This window comes from Pseudorca crassidens, chromosome 18, assembly GCF_039906515.1.
Source record: "Pseudorca crassidens isolate mPseCra1 chromosome 18, mPseCra1.hap1, whole genome shotgun sequence".
Lineage (NCBI taxonomy): Eukaryota > Metazoa > Chordata > Mammalia > Artiodactyla > Delphinidae > Pseudorca > Pseudorca crassidens.
The window spans coordinates 30,436,749-30,449,643 of record NC_090313.1 but is presented as its reverse complement, the minus strand read 5'-3'; the positions used below and the strand labels follow the sequence as shown (position 1 = coordinate 30,449,643).

Sequence of the window (12,895 nt, the reverse complement as noted above, 5' to 3'; positions counted from 1 at the left end):
GGAGAATAATGTGCTTAAAAGCAATACGGACCCTTCTGAATGTGTAACGTGAATCAATAGTTTGGTATGCACTACTTTGTCAATACAGCTTTGCACTATTCACACATAGCACATTTAATATAAACTACAGCTAAGGAATTGGTGTAATCGTATACTAACTTACTACTAATAATTTACACCTTATGCTTTCATGGTCATCAGAAAGAAAATAAATATTTACGTGCTAGGCACTTTAAATATATTTTAATTTTCACAAACCTAAAGGTAGATTTAGCTTTCTTTTTTTTTTTTTTTTTAAGATTAGAAAATGTACCTTCAGGAGACTAACCAGAATGTTTTCCCAGTTAATCTTGTTTGTGTTTAATTTATAATCTTTTTATTTATATTCGATGGGTACTTGCCTTAAAGAAACTATACTCATAAAGGCTTTGCAGTGATAAGAACAGGTAATCTCTGCCTTGGATTTCTCTCACTACGAGAATTATTGTGATATATTTCATTTACTTAGAAGGAAGTCCTTTAAAAAATGCTTTGGCAATTTTCCATCTGCAGAATCCCATAACGGGTTGTATGTGCAAGATAGTACAGTACAAATCTAAATTTTGCCAGAAAAGGTAGGGGGGAACTTCTGCCATTGTCTTTGGGAGACAGATTTAGGCAGGAAATTATTGTTGCCATAGATAGGTTTTGAACCAACACTTGGAGAGAATGTTGAGAGACATGTATACTTCTCAAGGATAGCACAGACAATTATTTTTCAGGATTAAGAAAGAAGTAAATTATTAAAAATATATTAAGGTAGAAAGAGTGACTGCACTAATACTAAAACAGGGTTTTAGTCCATAGCTCTTAGTGTATGGCAAGTACGGATCACATCAAGTCTTAATAGTTTTGTGACCTTGGGGAAGTTTTTAAGCCTTTGGAGTCCCAATTTCCTAATCTGTAAATCATTAGATTGTTGTGTGGATTAAAGGAGATAATAATGCAATACGGTCAACGTAATGATTAATATAAAGTGCTTACTAAAGGTAATTATTATTAATATACAGGATACAATTAAGCGTAAAGTGGACTTAAACAGGACACAATTGGGAAATACTTCATCGATACCAGAATTCCTTAAGATTTTAGTAACTGTTCTGCCAAAAACTATGAGAAAGTGAATTTTTCAAAGTATAAGTAAAACGGATCTCTTGTTGTAGGGCTTTTCACAACTTCAATTTTCTGTTATATGTTAAGGAGAAAATATGCAACACTTTGTGAAAAGTTTTGACCTTAAGCCCCATTCAATCTGCCAGTTTCTCATGCTTCGTGGTACACAGTTTGACAAATACTGACTTGGAAAATTCCTCACCTGGCACATTATTATTCCAATATCATGATGCTAAAGACTAGAAGATTTATACCTATAGTCGAATTTCTTGTTGGCTTTGCTAAGTGTGGACTCAGAAGTCTGGAAGGGCACCTGAGCCATCTAGCTCAGTATTCTCCCAAATTGTATGTTTAGGAACGTCGGTGGTTTTGACGAGATTTTTGTTGATGTTAATACTTCTTTCTTTTTCTTCTTTGAGGAGAAGTAATTAGTAATTGAGTGAGTGTGTATTACATGTGTGTAAGATATTATAAGGGTTAAGAAAAGAATACAGGGCTTCCCTGGTGGCGCAGAGTTTGAGAGTCCGCCTGCCGATGCAGGGGACGCGTGTTCGTGCCCCGGTCCGGGAAGATCCCACATGCCGCGGAGCGGCTGGGCCCGTTAGCCATGGCCGCTGAGCCTGTGCGTCCGGAGCCTGTGCTCCGCAACGGGAGAGGCCACAACAGTGAGAGGCCCACGTACAGCAAAAGAAAAAGAAAGAAAAAAGAAAAGAAAAGAATACAGCAGTAATTCCTCAGCGCTCATCCTCATTCCCCTCTAAACAACATTTTTGACTGGTCCCTCCGTCTCGCTCTCCTTCCCTCCGGCGTGCCACTCCCATCACATTGGCTGGTCCTTCTGTGTCTGCCTTGCTGGTTTCTCCTCCACCTCTTAGCCTTTATGTGTTGGGTTTCCCAGCCCTCAATCCCTAGACCTCTTCTCTATCTACACTTATTTTCTAAGGGGGTCTCATGGTAGCTTCATGACTTTATATTTAATCTCTATGCTGACAACTCCCCAGATTATATCTCCAACCTAGATTTCTAGCTTGAACATCCTACTTGTATGTCTAATTACCAGTCACTTCACATTTCTACTTTGTCATGTGTCTCAAACTTCCCATGTCTAAAACCAAGCCCACTCTTCCCATTGCTGCTGCTACCTGGCATTGTTACCTACAGAAGTAAAATGATGGGTAGGCCTGTAATTGACACCCCCTGTAGTCTCTCCCCAGCACATTTTATATAATTGAAGGTCATAACTCCATTTAGTACACGGAGCATATATCATGGATATTAAATTCTGTGTTCAGGAATTGTCTGTTTCTGGGTTACCATCTAACAGGGGATATACATGTGTGAGTCTCAAATTGTGAAATCAGTTTTATGTGATAGCAAACATACTCCAAAAAGTAGAAAAGAAGATTTGCAAAAAGTCTGTGGTTGAGAGAGTTAGAAACAAAACCCACTTTTCAGCTCCTGCAGCAGCTCCTCAGGTTCATTATTTAAGTGGAACTGTGTGCCGGTGTCTTCGAATGCATGTGGGTTTGTTTTTTCCTTTCTCTTTAAGTGAAACTTAGCTATTCTTAGTACTGTGTAGGTGGGGTGTGAAATTTAATAAGAAATGATTTTTAACGAGAGGGTACTTACTCATTTGTCATGTTTGGAATAAGCATTATGTTCCTAGGGCAAAAACTGTTGAATTTCCAAGAGTTTTGTCTCACATAGGTAAGTACAGAAATCGTCGTCTATCGATTTTTGCTCATTAATTATCTCCAGATTTGGTATTGTTTTCTCAAGTGCCATTTTTACAATTTCCAGTCAGGCAGAGCTGCATTTTGTAGCAATGGCAGATTAAAAGCTATGAGTCACATGTGTCTCACATTACTGGCAGATTGTCAAATGGAATACAGTTTCATTTTTAGGGATGAAGGTGGGAGGAAAGGAAGAATTTCAACTTCATTTTTTAAAATGCAGCTTACTTTTTGAGTGCAGTATTCCAAGAATTCGTCTTTAACTTTTATCCACACATTTCTTCCTCCTTCTATTTGCCAGTCATTAGAGAAAGGTTTGCTCTGTTTTGTGTAATGCAATGGAAGAGCTTCCATGAATAATGTCTGTTAATAGAAAAAGGAGCCGTTACCTGATGGATTCCTAAATTCCTTCTTCACTTCCTGCATTTGGAATAAAAACAGGCCCTTCCCTCAGAGACAGTAGCGTCAGAAATTATTATGTCACTATGCTTCTTAAAATTTCACTCAGTATCCTTTCCTCCCATTTGGAGGCAGACTGTCTTGTCTCTTATAGAAAACGATGCCGCGGCTGTAATGAGAAGGGCATCTGCTTTGAATGGTCTCAACCGTCTCCCCTGGCCACACACATGCCTCCTCCCTAACCTCATGCATACCTGACAGATTGAAAGCAGATACGGTCCACACACTTTTTTCTACTGGTGACCGCTTATGAAATCATGATCTAGGACCTCATTTCTTGACATTTTTTAAAAAGTTGTGAACAGGTGGCCAGACTACATAAGCAACAACTGGAGGGCAGGGATTACTTAGTGGCTTGGAGGAGGACCAAGTATTGTGTGAGCCCAGCTTCTCTAATGTCAACCCCGTTTCCCAAGCAGCACATCCCGGTCAGCTGAAGCCACCCAGGGCAGGGCAGGGCAGGGCAGGGCTAGAACTGACTCTGGAAGGGTTGGGTCCATGCTCTACTCTGGAAGTAGCCTCAGGAAGTGGATGCTTGGGGACATAATCACCCAGTGAGTTGCAGTTGTTCTGAGGAACAAAGGTAAAAGCTTATTTGAGACCAAGAAAAGGGGATGATGGGGCTGTAGGATTAGGGATAGAAAGAGGGGTGAGTGTGTATGGCAGGGAGGAGACCCGGTGGGGTAGGAAGTTATACTTGAGTCTCTTATTGAACTCCAGATTCCTTGTAACCAGAGAAGCTTGGGGTAGTGGCAGGTGGTACCACATGTCTCATCTCTCCTGTTAGGATGTAGGGAGTCTTCCCCCGTGGTATCTGGAGCAAAGATATTCCCACTCTATCAGAAATTCCAGCATGAGTTTTTCATCACACGCTTCCTTGTATGATACTTCAGTGAGACAACTGTATTTGATCTTAACCGAGGTTGGATTGGGCAGGGTGTGGGCTGGGATTTAGGGAGGAAGGATGATTTTGGAGCACGGAGAATTCAGTGCTAGGGGATTTTGATCTTAGGGCAGAACATGACAAGATTGAGCTTACGGTGCTGTCAGTGAAGAAGTTGGTACCTTGAGGAAAAGGTGTATCAAGATATGGAAGAAGAAGAAAAAAAAAGGTATGGAGGAAGAACATAAAGAGAGAACTGGGAGTCGGTTTCAAGCTCTGTGAAGCTTTATCTTATTGGGGAGGAGTTTTCCTCCAACTCTTTGTCCTTGATCTGCGGGACTGGCTCTGTGAGTGGCTTTAGGTGACTTATATAGGAGCACTGGAAGCTGGGCAGCTCTTAGCCAGGCCTGTGGTTGACTCCAGGGGTACAGTCGTGAGTCAGGTGTGGTTCCAGCTCTCTGCTGTCCACCAGGAGAGACTCTATGAGAGGCTGAGGTGGGTGCATGCATGTGGGCCCAGGGTTAGCTCTTTGGATAAACAGAACGTTTTTGGAAATATTTTTGATGACGCCCTAGAATACAGCTGGCCGCACCAAGCTATAATAAAACTAGAATCTCATCCTTTAACACTCTGTTCCCAAACTATGCTGTCAGATAGGAGGGAGATAGACTTTGGCAATGTAGGCACATTTTTTTTCTCTCAGATTTTGAGCTTTTGGAAAATTGAAGGGTGTTGGCCTAGGCAGTCCCTGGTAGATAAAGGGCGGGTGAGGAGGGCTGGCTTGGGACCAACATGGATGTTTGGCCAACAAGGGTCATACCACACTAGTTGGCCTTGCTCTTTGTTTGACCTTATTCTAGAAACAATTTCTTGTTCAAAGCCTTTCAGAGAAAGAGGGAAAGGAAAGAAGAACATGAAAGAGTGTCTTGAATTGTGCTTCACAGAAATGTCTCTTCTAGGGGGAAAATACTATGTGTGGGGAGACTTGCCTGTCCTCTCGCCACTTCCCTTCCACCATACTGTGTGGTTGAGATGGGTAATTGGAGGATAGTCTTGAAGTGTCTCCTTTACTTGATCTGCTTGGGTTCAGTACTTTTCAAATGTCTATCTTAAGCCCAGTGAAATGGGTATGTGGTTTCCAGGTGAGACTGTGGAGGCAAAGAGTTAGATAAGCATTGCCACATTCTCACAGCTCCCAAAAGTGGAGCCGGAAATCACACCCAGGAGGTCTGACTCCAGAGCCTGCCCTCCTAGCCACGCTGCTGCCTCGGGGAAGAACGGGCTCTCCCGATGAGAGCCAGAGCAGCCACATGGATTTTATTTCCCTGGTCCTTTCCTTAGAGATGGTGCTCTTTGATGGAGGATTTGTACGAGTATTTTAAAACAGCTTTGAATAAAGAAAGGATCAGACCTAGAGTTTCCTGGCTGTAAGTATACCTTGAAGTTAGGATAAGGTGGTTACTGATGGATCTTGTTCACTGATGGGCTTACTTGAGGGTTTATGGCTCTTTTCTTCCTGGCCTGTGGCAGAAAGTTTAGAGCTCTGTGATGAGCACATGTTTTCTGGTCCTTCGTCAGGTAGTGAAGAATTACCAGAGCTGTTCCATTAACAGAGTGGAAGATGATATCTATGTCATACTTGCTATTTCTTGAATATTAATATTTAAATTAGTGTGTAATACACAGAGAAGGCTAGCAACATATTCAACATAGTCATTTTTTCAAACTATTAATGTTTCATCTCTGTCCCTTTTTATGGTAAATTTGGGTTTCAAGGAAGGTTTGGATTCTTTGGCCTTTGTCTCTCAGAGCTCTGCTGGGAAGCTTTTTTTATCCCAGAGACCATCACTTAATCTTTGTACTCAGCACTTTGAAGCTGCCCTTTGTTTTTGAGCCTGTGCCTTTTTTGGGTTATTGATCTATGATTATAAAGAATTCCTTTTATTGCAATTTTAAAGAAAATAACTTTAAAAAAGAAGCCCAGTTATGAGTATCAATACAGTTGGAGGCAAAATTGGATGTTTTAAGTAAGCTAATGTAATTTAACTGTCCTTTGACATCACGTAGGAATCTCCTGAGCTTTTATCATATCAGGATTTCTTTTGCTGACTTACATTTCTGTAAGCTAAATAAGTGTGTTCAGATTAGTATTGGTGAGCATCTGTGTGCCATGCACTGTGCTAGGCATTTTTTAAAAAAATTATGGAAATAATTAATTTAGAAAACTCCAGGAACTCAGAGGTTTTGTTTTGGTTTTTGTGGCTTTTGGCCACGCTGAGTGGCATGTGATCTTAGTTCCCCGACCAGGGATCGAATCCACGCCCCCTGCGTTGGAAGCATGGAGTCTTAACCACTGGACCACCAGGGAAGTCCCATGTGCTAGGCATTTTTAATAAAATATTTTAACGTACTTGTCAGGTGGTAGACCCTGTCTTAAGACACTTGGGATATGGCAGTAAATAAAATCACAAAAATTCCTTTTGGATTATGAAGAGACAGATAATAAACGAATGCATGCAGTTGATGGTTATAAATACAAAAATAAAGCAGGGATGACAGATGGGGAGTGTCAGGCAGGCTGGCTGCAACTTAAATATTGGGGTCCAGCATGGCGTCACTAAGAAGCCTGTGTGGGTAGCTTGGTAAAGAAGTTGGGCCCTGCCCTCACATAGCTTACAGTCTAGTGATAACTGCTGCTTGGTGAGCACTTCCCATGAGGCTAGGGACTCTGCTAAATACCTGTGTACTTTTCTTATGATGTCCTGGAATAAGGACCATTATTTGCAGTTTCTCCAGAAGGAGATGGAAGCTTCAAGAGTTAAGTAAATTGCCGAAATGAACATAGCTAGTGGGACCTACATCTGACCCAAAGACCATGCTTTTGAACAGGGAATTATACCATGTCAGCTGTTGAAATATCTGTTGTAAGGGAATTAGCCTATTTGTAGATCAGACTGTCTTATTTTGGGTTCTGATGGGTTAGGCAATATCTTGGATGGCTCATAGAGAGACTGATACCATGAGTTTCTCCTCTGCCCTCATGCTTGCTCTATTTGGAAGGCCTTGGGGTTGTGCCCTGTGGCCACAGCAGGGAAAGGAGCCGCCTGGTTACTGACTTGCATACAATGAGATGTGTTTGTTGTGTGTCAGAAGTTGACCTCTATTGACTCCAGCAAATCATTGACTACTTGAATTCCTGGCATTACATTTCAGTGATAGAACAGCAATTTGGCTGGCATGTGTGTCACTGTGTTCAAGAGCATGTTATAAATGCTCATATTCAGAAGGGATTGTGAAATGAGGGAAAGGTTGTAGTGCCAAGGTCACTGCTTATTGTGAGTGTTTATTCCAAAATAGGCCATACCTGGTGTTTACAATTATTGCTTTATCATAATACAAAGTAAATGAGTGTGTTGGATTAGAAACCTTTAGAGAGGGCTGTGGAAAGGAGGCCAGGCATTCAAGAGAGCTCTGTTCCTCTTTCGGCCCTCAGTGTACTTATGAGAAAAGTGGGGTGGTTTGCATTGACTGTTAAGAGTGTGGTGATTTTCAGCCTAATGTATCCTTTTCATTGAGTATTGATGGTTCTTTGTGCTTTGGTTAATGTCTGAAGTGTGTTTGTTGGTCATTAATATAAAAAGAGGCTATATATTTTATCACCTTTTTTTTTTTTTTTGCCCATGCTGTGTGACTTGCGGGATCTCAGTTCCCTGACCAGGGATTGAACCCAGGCCATGGCAGTGAAAGTGCTGAATCCTAACCACTAGACCACCAGGGAATTCCCAATATAACTCTTATTTTTTTAAATTGTCAGTTTCTAGTGATTTTTCCCCCCACTTCTTTGAAAAATGTTGATTTTGTTTTTACAAGATGATTTTCTTTTTTACTTAAGAGAGAAGCTGTGATTTAAGTACTTGGGCTGTAAAATTTATTTGCTTTTTTGAAGTATGTATCTTTTTCTATATGTGTATTTTAAGTGTACAATTCACAGACTTTAGAGATGGAACTCACTTAAATAGCCAGCTTACAGATCAAAATATAAGAAATTTTCAGCGCCCTAGAAGCCCCTCACCTTTTTCCAGTCACTTCCATCCTCCCCCACCAGGGTGAACGGTATCCTGACTCCTAACATCATATCTTTGTTATGCCTGTTTTTGTTCTCGACTTGAATGAATAATACAGTCTGTGCTCTGTTTGGCTTCCTTTACTTCCCATTGTTTGTCAGATTGAACCGTATAGCTGCAGGTTGTTTGTTCTCATTGCTATGGAATATTGCATTGTGTGGATATTCCATAATTTATCCATTCTACTGTTAAAGACATAGATGTAGCTCCAGTTTATTCTATTATGAATTGTGCTTCTATAAAGGTTCTCATGTGACTTTTGGTGAGCATCTGTAAGCATTTCTGTTGGGTATATATCGAGGAGTGGAAATACTAGGTCACAGAATATGCATATACTGTATATTCAGCTTGAATAGTTGCTACCGAATGTATTAAAGTAGTTGTACCAATTTACAGTTCCACAGTAGGGTGAGAGTTTGTGGATTTTACTTTTGTTATGCTGTTTTGGGGGTAGGTGAGAGGCAAATGTTCTTAAGTTCATTTCAGTTCATGTTTATCTTATGGGAAGGAATGGTTGTAGCTGTCTTCATGGATTCTTTGAAAGTGAAGTTAAATGTTTGTCTCCGTTTGTGTGCTCATTCTCTCCCCCTTTTCTTTGTCTCCCTGTGTATATATGTTATATATGTGTGTTTTATGTGTCTTACACACATGATGTGTGTGTATACATATATATTTTCTTATAAAGGTACTACTTATGACTCTTAGACTGAAAAGCGACCTTGGAGGTCATCTAGTTCAGGCTCCTGCATCTCTCTGAATTAGCAATGATCCTGCTTAAGTCTCTGATGGAAAGCACCAATAGTTTAGGGTCATCCATCGCTTTGTTAATTAGCTTATGTTTTTTCGTCTTCAACGTTGCGGTGACATCTGCCTCTTTAACTTTTCCCACAAATGTCATGCCCTTTTACAGGTGGGGGGAAAACCCATGATGCTTATAATAGAGTGAAATCTCTTTAGGCAGAGATTCATGGCTATGTTTTAAACTGCACTTTTCAACATCTGCAGGGTTTGGTCTCTGAGCAATTTTCTCTGGGGAACTTGAGTGAAAAATCCCTCACGCAAAGTGGAAAAGAAAACTCAGGGCAAAATTACTTTTGTTTTTTCCTATTTAAGGTTTTTTTCCCCCATTTCCTGATTTTTTTTTCTGCCGTGAGCACGCATTGATTTTTTCCCCCTTTTGATTGGGTTTAAACATTGTTTAAAATGAAAACTTATAAATGCAAATAACACATTTAAAAAATCAGACTGGGGCTTCCCTGGTGGCGCAGTGGTTGAGAGTCCGCCTGCTGATGCAGGGGACACGGGTTCGTGCCCCGGTCCGGGAAGATCCCACATGCCACGGAGTGGCTAGGCCCGTGAGCCATGGCCGCTGAGCCTGCGCGTCCGGAGCCTGTGCTCCGCAACGGGAGAGGCCACAACAGTGAGAGGCCCGCGTACCGCAAAAAAAAAAAAAAAAAAATCAGACTGTAATGAATAAAGTAATGAAAAAAAGACAACCTTGCTTTTTATAGAAAACTGACAATTATATTTCATGAAATCAATGAATATGGAAAAATCCTTCTGATGGATAATATACTGACTAAGGTTTCTGAACTTCCAGGTGGTATTAATATTTATAGAACTTTAGAATACAAATGAGTTTTTTCTAGTTAATAATTAACAATTTAAGGTTCACAGATATTAGTAATGGATATTTTCTTTTTTCTTTACAGGCAAGAAGAGACTGATAGGAGAGTGAAAAATGTAAGATATATTTAATGGGACATTATAAATGGTTTTTTACTTACATGTTCTGTGAAAAGGTAGTGAGATCTAAAAATATCTGATATATTCTCTATCCTTTTTCTAAGTTTTGCTAGAAACAAATTCTAATTGTGTTTAAATATGGTTGAAACATGTATTTTCTGACCTCATAGTATAAGAAGGTGGGTTAAATCTAGGGAGTGGGTCCTTACATGTTAGTAATGTGGTAAAGGCAAATGAATAGGCTATAGGATTTTTAGGAGAGCAAGTCAGAAACCACCAAAATCAGACTTTAAGGAAAAACGCTAAATGTTTAAGGACTCTGGGCAATTGCCCAATGTAGACTTATATCTATAATATTCTGCATATTAGAAGAATTTCTAAAAATGTGACAGCTTTATTGAAAAACATAAGCGCTCAATATCATTATTAGGGAAGCTGAGAATTTTTGATTTTAAGTGTGCAGTCTGTAAGATTGTTGGAAAACTATTACTTTAAAAGTTTAATTTATGTTTTCTTACTGTAAATTTTTTCCTTCTTCATGTGTACCGGTAGAGTATAAATACCTGTTGGGGTCTAGGCTTTTGCTCTGAGAATGTGCTCAGAGATGGAAATCTAAGAAGAATTAACATTTTTAGTGACCCTTCTCCTTTACATAATTTAAAAGAAAATCTACTTTTCAACCATAGATACTGTCTTTTATCTAGAGTGCTCACTTGCATTTGAGCTTGCCATTAGTTACTAAATAGACTGATCTTGTTGTTTCATGGAATTTTTTTTTTAAAGGTTTTGATAACTTTGTACTGGCTGGGAAGAAAAGCACAAAGTAACCCCTACTATAATGGTCCCTATCTTAATTTGAAAGCATTTGAGAATCTTTTAGGGCAAGCTCTGACTAAGGTAAGGAAACTCTATCTATATGAGACAACTACTCTAACTAGTACTACTTCTCATCTTCCCCTTTCCCCTTCGTCTCTTTTTTCCACATGGCCTCTGCCTTCTTCTCCTCCCTCTATGATATATGGCGGCTCTGATTGGGATGGGTGGAGAGGATTGTTACTCATTTGCTGGCTTTGTAAGCCACCACAAGGAGTGAGTAAGTATTTCAGAGCAGTTTCCAGGGTATATGATATAGGTATATGTATTTATTTCTTAATTTTAGGTAACTCAACAAAATACTAATTTACTTTCTTTCTTAGGCACTTTATATAACCTAACTCTTTCTATATTCATTATGAACTTAACCTGTAATAGAGAGGTGCTTCAGGGCTATTAAAATATATGGAAGTTACTCGTTTCTTTATCTTACTGTCTTGCCATGAGTCATTATATCTCAAGTGCCAGCGCTGACCAGAGTTGGCCAAATCTTCACTCATAATATTCAGATGGGAAAATTAACTTCACTGTGGGGGTATTTATGCAGGAGAATCTGCTGTGCAGAAGAAAATATGTCATCAAAATAATATATGGTCATCTAATTAATATTAGTTGCTTGATGTGTCTTTATGATGATTAATCAGGCATTTAACATTAGCCTCTGGCACATTGTAAGGGTGTAATAAATGTTAGTTACTATAATTGGAAGATAGAAATTTTAGGATGAAAATGATCACTTTGCCTTATAACTGCTCTGATCTCTAAATAGTTTTGCCTGAACCCAGCCACATACATTATAGGGAGATGGGATTATAGTCTAGAAGGTTAGGGTATTCCTTCTGGATTTTTATTTTCTAATTGTAAAGAGTTGATAATACCCTATTTAAATTCCTTAAAACAGTTAATTCAGATAACAGTTGAGATAATACCATGCACAAGCATTGTACTAGTTGTTGAGAAAACACTCATACAAGGCTGATGACCCTTCCTTACAGCACAACCCTCTGATGTAGACAGATGAACAGGTAGGTCAGTGCAATGGAGGAGGGCAAGGCTCTGAAGGATGAATGTGGCAGGGATTTGAGCAAGGGCAAAGCCTTGCCTTACAGGTATTTCAGCCAAGAAAACATCCAGTTAAAAATAACATAGGACTTTGGCTCTTGCATTAGTGTTCTCATTACAGCCTTTGGTTCTTTTTATGGCAGTCTGACTCAGGTTGAATCATCCTAGTAGAGTGTTTGTGCTGGGAATGCTTTATTCGAGGCTGCTTCCTATCACCAGTATCAAAATCAGAGTAGATGAAAAAGAATTTTCAGGGACTTCCGTGGTGGTGCAGTGGTTAAGAATCTGCCTGTCAGTGCAGGGGACACGGGTTCGAGCCCTGGTCTGGGAAGATCCTGCATGCTGCAGAGCAACTAAGCCCGTGCGCCACAACTACTGAGCCTGTGCTCTAGAGCCCGTGGGCCACAACTACTGAGCCCGCATGCCACAACTACTGAAGCCCGTGTGCTTAGAGCCCATGCTCTGCAACAAGAGAAGCCACCGCAATGAGAAGCCCATGCACCACAACAAAGAGGAGCCCCCACTCGCCACAGCTAGAGAAAGCCCACACAGCCATATGACCCACGCAGAAGACCCAATGCAGCCGTAAATAAATAAATTTATAAAAAAAAAAAATTTTCATAGGTAAAACTATAGTTGTGGTTCCGTTCCATTATTGTGGAGTGTGGAGAGCCATAAGAGGTGGGTGAATATATGAGCTGTTTTGCATCTGTTCTGTTAAAATCAAAATCATTGTGTTCATCAGACTTTTCTCCCTTAACTAGATAACGCTTAATGGCCAATCCAAAATATATATTAAAAAAAATACTTGCAGTAAGCTGTTGACCCTTAGTCATCCTATAAGTTGTAGGTGACTCATTTTA

General features: G+C 39.9%; 1 protein-coding gene across 12 annotated transcripts in view; it reads left to right on the top strand.

Moving 5' to 3' along the window:
• LMO7 (LIM domain 7) overlaps positions 1 to 12,895 on the top strand; it is a 202,129-nt gene that overhangs the window by 130,934 nt on the left and 58,300 nt on the right. For all 12 annotated transcript variants that reach the window (XM_067713919.1, XM_067713924.1, XM_067713920.1 and 9 more), the window contains 2 exons: positions 10,064 to 10,094; positions 10,881 to 10,994. In XM_067713919.1, the coding sequence (XP_067570020.1) occupies positions 10,064 to 10,094; positions 10,881 to 10,994 (145 nt within the window). The remainder of the gene's footprint in view (positions 1 to 10,063; positions 10,095 to 10,880; positions 10,995 to 12,895) is intronic.